Source organism: Aplysia californica, unplaced genomic scaffold, assembly GCF_000002075.1.
Source record: "Aplysia californica isolate F4 #8 unplaced genomic scaffold, AplCal3.0 scaffold00798, whole genome shotgun sequence".
Classification (NCBI taxonomy): Eukaryota; Metazoa; Mollusca; class Gastropoda; order Aplysiida; family Aplysiidae; genus Aplysia; species Aplysia californica.
The window spans coordinates 11,023-15,594 of record NW_004798068.1 but is presented as its reverse complement, the minus strand read 5'-3'; the positions used below and the strand labels follow the sequence as shown (position 1 = coordinate 15,594).

The following is a 4,572-nucleotide window of genomic DNA, read 5'->3' as shown; positions in this document are numbered from 1 at the left end:
TCCTTCATCCAAAAAAAAAAAAGCAAAAAAAAAGCCAGAAAGATACCGAGACAGTTTAGTTTTAGTAAGAGTTTTAGTGTACTTGAAACACAATAAGGTCATAATATAAGTGCCGAAGATTAGAGGTGTTACAAGAGAGTAACAAACACAAAAAAGAAGGAGGGGAGATAAAGATGATAGATGATAGGAGAGAAGAAGCAAACCACACCAGAGCACCCGCCAACCACTCACTAAATAGATAAACCAGTCAATACATAGATGGACCAGTCACTAGACAGATAGATAGATCAGACACACCACACACAGATAGATAGCCCAGCCAGCCTTACCTTGGTGTCGTTGGACGCCATCTTGAGTGTGTACTTCCGCTGCATGCGCGTGTCGTTGTTTACGTGCTGCAGGGCAATGTGTACCGCGGGCAACACACCCCTGCCCACTGCGCCGGCGGGGAGATCCTCAGTGGACGGGAAAAGGCCCGCTATGTACACGTTAGGCCTCTCCGATGATGATGACGACATCGACGACGATGATGATGATAATGATGATGATAATGATGATGACAGCAACGATGATTGGCTTCGAATTTCCTCCAACATATTTCCGGAAGCCTGAGAGGAGGAGGAGGCGGCTCCGTGTTGCGTGTCTGTGGGTGCCCCGACAACATCCGGCACGCCCCCTACAGTAATCTCCTCCTTCTTCTCTTCCCTTTCTTCTTCCTCCTCCCTTTCTTCTTCCTCCTCCTCCTCCACCAGGCTACTGGAGGTCACGGAGGAGCCTAGTAGCCCTACGTCCACATAGGCCGGGAGAAACTGGTGCCCGGCTGCGCTCTCTAGGGGCTGGGTTCGCATCTCAGAGGAGGCGGCTGCCACGTTAGCTGGGGGTTGGTGGTGGTGGATCAACACCTCAGTGTACGGGCCGTCAGGGTGTTGTTGTTGTTGCTGTTGCTGCTGTTGCTGTTGATGTTGTTGCTGCTGCTGGTGGCGGTGGTGGTGGTGATGATGGTGGTTTTGTTGGTGATCATCGTGCGTGAGGTGCAGGTTTCCTTCAGATAGCTGCTGCTGTTGTTGTAGCTGTTGTTGTTGTTGTTGCTGCTGCTGCTGCTGAAGATGTTGTTGATGTTGCCTTACTTTCTCAGTCTGCATTTTTGTTGTCGTTGTTGTTGAGTCTAACTTTACTAGGGCCGCGTGAGAGGTGGTTGGAGGGTGGCTCGTTGTATCTTCGAGTCCAGAGACTTTTGGCCGGTTCTGCCACGTCTGTCCTGTCCCAAAGAGAGAAGATCTATCCTTGGGATTCCCGGCACGGTTGCTGGACAAAGTATCGCTCTCCCCCTCCGAGAGTATCGGATCAGGAGCGGCGGGAGGCTTCTCCCCGATCTTCTGCCCTTTCCCCATCGCGCTCTGCTCCTTCCACAGACGATACTCCCAGAAAGGATCGCTCTCATCTGTGTAGTCGTAATCGTAATCGTACTCCACTCTGGCACTGTTCACATTGCTTCCGGGTACATCCTGGGCGACGATATAAAAGGGTACAAGACAGAGTACGAATATCCAAAGTGTCAACGTCCGGGCGATACTAGAGCTAAAACAGAAGTATGGTCGTATACAAGGGAAAGAGGTGGCGAGGAGGATCGGGCGTGCGGTCGTTTGATGAGAATCCCTGTTCACATAACTGGTCGTCTGATTTGAATCTCTGCCCACACAAAAGGTCGTTTGATCAGGGTCTTTGCCCAAATCAGTGGTCGTTTGAAGAGAATCTCTGCTCATACAAAAGGTCGTTTGATGGGAATCTCTGTTCACACCAAAGGTCTTTTGATTAGAATAGTTGCTCACCCCAAAAGTCGTTTGATGGGGATCTTTGCTTACACAAATGGTCATTTGGTGGGAATCTCTGCTCAAACTACTGATGGTGTTACAGGATTCTTTGCCCACATCACTGATCTTTCGCAGGACATCAGTCAGACGACATAATGTGTATTCTCGTGACGTCAGACGTGACCTAGATCTCTGACAGCGTGCCTGTGGCGGGGCGGGTGCTGGACTCCCCTCTCTGGAGTACTGTGTCTGTGCAGGGGGGCGGGGGCAGGATCGGTTGGTGACGTCATTGCTCACCTGTACACTGCTACCACGCGACGACACGCACGCGCACACGCACGCGCAGACTGTGGACTCTGCTGCTTGCATTCCTGACATTCTTCCTGGAAAAAGAGCTGGCTGGCTTTTCTCGGGCAAAAAAAGAAAATTGCGTGGTCAAATGGGCATCTTAGTAATCGCCCGCACTCTGTGGGGTAACTGGGTTTGGTTTGGGTGTTACGCCTTTCTCTGAACAGACAAGGTCATGACGTAGAGAAATTGTCCCATGATTCATCCTGGTCGGGGTTGTGTGGGACAGTGTGGGGGTCAGTGACAGATGACCGGAGAAGTTATGAGGGACATCAACATCGACGGAAGTCAGCACAAGCATTTGTCATGTGGAGTGCCTTGATGTCACATGGATTATAGGGTTGTCACCTGTGGTGCCGTGATGTCACGTGGGTTATAGTGATGTTTCGTGGGTTATAGTGATGTCCCGTGGGTTATAGTGATGTCCCGTGGGCTATAGTGATGTCCCGTGGGCTATAGTGATGTCCCGTGGGCTATAGTGATGTCCCGTGGGTTATAGTGATGTCCCGTGGGTTATAATGATGTCCCGTGGGTTATAGTGATGTCCCGTGGGGTGCATGATGTCGCGTGGGGAGCCGTAATGCCACGTGCAGTGTCTTGGTGTCGCGTGGGGTGTCGTGATGTTCTCCTCTTGATCAAAGGGTGACTTCATTCTGGAAATAAACCAAACACAAGAAAGCACATTTAGAGCCTGGTGCTGACGTCACACAATAGTCGGGGTCGTCGTCTATAGCGGGCCTGGGACGTACACACACACACACACACACACACACACACACACACACACACACTCACACATACACACACACACATATGCACACACTCACACATACACACACATATGCACACACACACACACACACACACACACACACACTCATACATACACAAATTGTGAATGTCAAGGACACAGATTGTGGAGGTCAGAAGGTCAAGAACACAGATTGTGAAGGTCAATGACACAGACAGACAACCACGACAAAACAAAAAAAAATAAGACAGCGGCGAAATCTCTCCCGAAGACTGATCTTGTTGCAGACGAGAAACTAGATCATCATTTTTCACTAGACAGAGAACAGAATAGAGAAAAGAATAGACAAAAGAACAAGTTATTGGAAGGAAGGAATTAGAGAAGACACATAAATACAAGAGTGCAGGGATCTTTTATTTATCACGGCGGTAAATCACCAATTGCCTTCGTTCCCACATCGTCGAGCGCCGAGACAGACAGAGACCAGATTTTTATTTGGACAGTTCGCTACCTCAGAACTACAAAGTTCTATCTGACATTTTGGGTAGAGCTGGGCAAATAATCCATTCCGGAACCGATTCACGGAACCGATTCCCATGATTAATGCTACGGAAGAAAAAGTACCGCGACTCCTTTTTATGAAAACCAAAGGATCTTTTCTTTTTTTAAAATAAATTATTGCTTAAAAAATAAAAGTTGATACTTCTTAGTGTTCCGAAATTAATGTTGTCCTACATCATGAAGACGTTCAGAGCCAACCAGGTAACCACCGGAAGAAATCAAATCACATCATCAGAAAGTAAGTTACTGGGTTCGGAGTCGATTCCTACGATTCCTAGCTTTCAACAATCGGGAACCTAGCCGCCCAGCACTAACTTTGTTTGGGCTGTTTTGAGTTACTGAGACCATGATATCAGAAACCAAATGTTCTATCTGCTCTATCAAAATCGCAAGACTATTCCGATTCGTTAGTAAGATATTCGACGAATAATTAATTGCATTCGAAAAACCTTGACATGATGAGAAACTCAAACATTTTTCTCGTCAAATTTCTCGAAACTCGGTACTGAGCAGATAGAACGGTTTGATTCTGAGGAAACCATTTCCCTCAAACTCTCCACACAACAAGGAAATTGGTTACGCATCATCAGTGACAGCGTCCTTCATTCCGGGCACTTGTGAGTCCAAGCTGTTGTCCTTCTGTCTATCCCAAGTTGTCCTTCTGTCTATAACAAGTTGTCCTTCTGTCTATCCCAAGGTGTCCTTCAGTCTATCCCAAGTTGTCCTTCTGTCTATCCCAAGTTGTCCTCCTGTCTATCGCAAGTTGTCCTCCTTCTGTCTATAACAAGTTGTCCTTCTGTCTATCCAAGTTGTCCTTCTGTCTATCCCAAGTTGTCCTTCTGTCTATCTCCGGCAATCTCCCGTGAGTAACTCTCGCTCAAAACACGCCGAGCTTATTGAAAGTTGCCGGGGACAACAGACTGAGAGAGAGAGAGAGATATAGGTGTGTGTGGGTGGGGTAGTGGGTAGGTAGTCTCTTTGCTGCTGCACACAGAAGGCGTAAGTTCGAATTCCAAGCGAGTGAGGACGTTTTATTGTTGTTGTTCGCGCCTATATTACGGGTAAAATCAGATCCTATCAGACTCTATAAGAAACCCAGAC

At 47.9% G+C, this 4,572-nt stretch overlaps 1 protein-coding gene across 1 annotated transcript in view; it reads right to left on the bottom strand.

The window, feature by feature from the left end:
* Nucleotides 1-2,189, bottom strand: part of LOC118478661 (gamma-aminobutyric acid type B receptor subunit 2-like) — a 139,300-nt gene extending 137,111 nt beyond the window's left edge. The window contains exons 1-3 of the mRNA XM_035972695.1: nt 1,863-2,189; nt 1,176-1,505; nt 330-455 (exon numbers count right to left, since the gene is read on the bottom strand). Coding sequence (XP_035828588.1) covers nt 330-455; nt 1,176-1,505; nt 1,863-2,189 — 783 coding nt within the window. The remainder of the gene's footprint in view (nt 1-329; nt 456-1,175; nt 1,506-1,862) is intronic.
* Nucleotides 2,190-4,572: the final 2,383 nt, after the last annotated feature.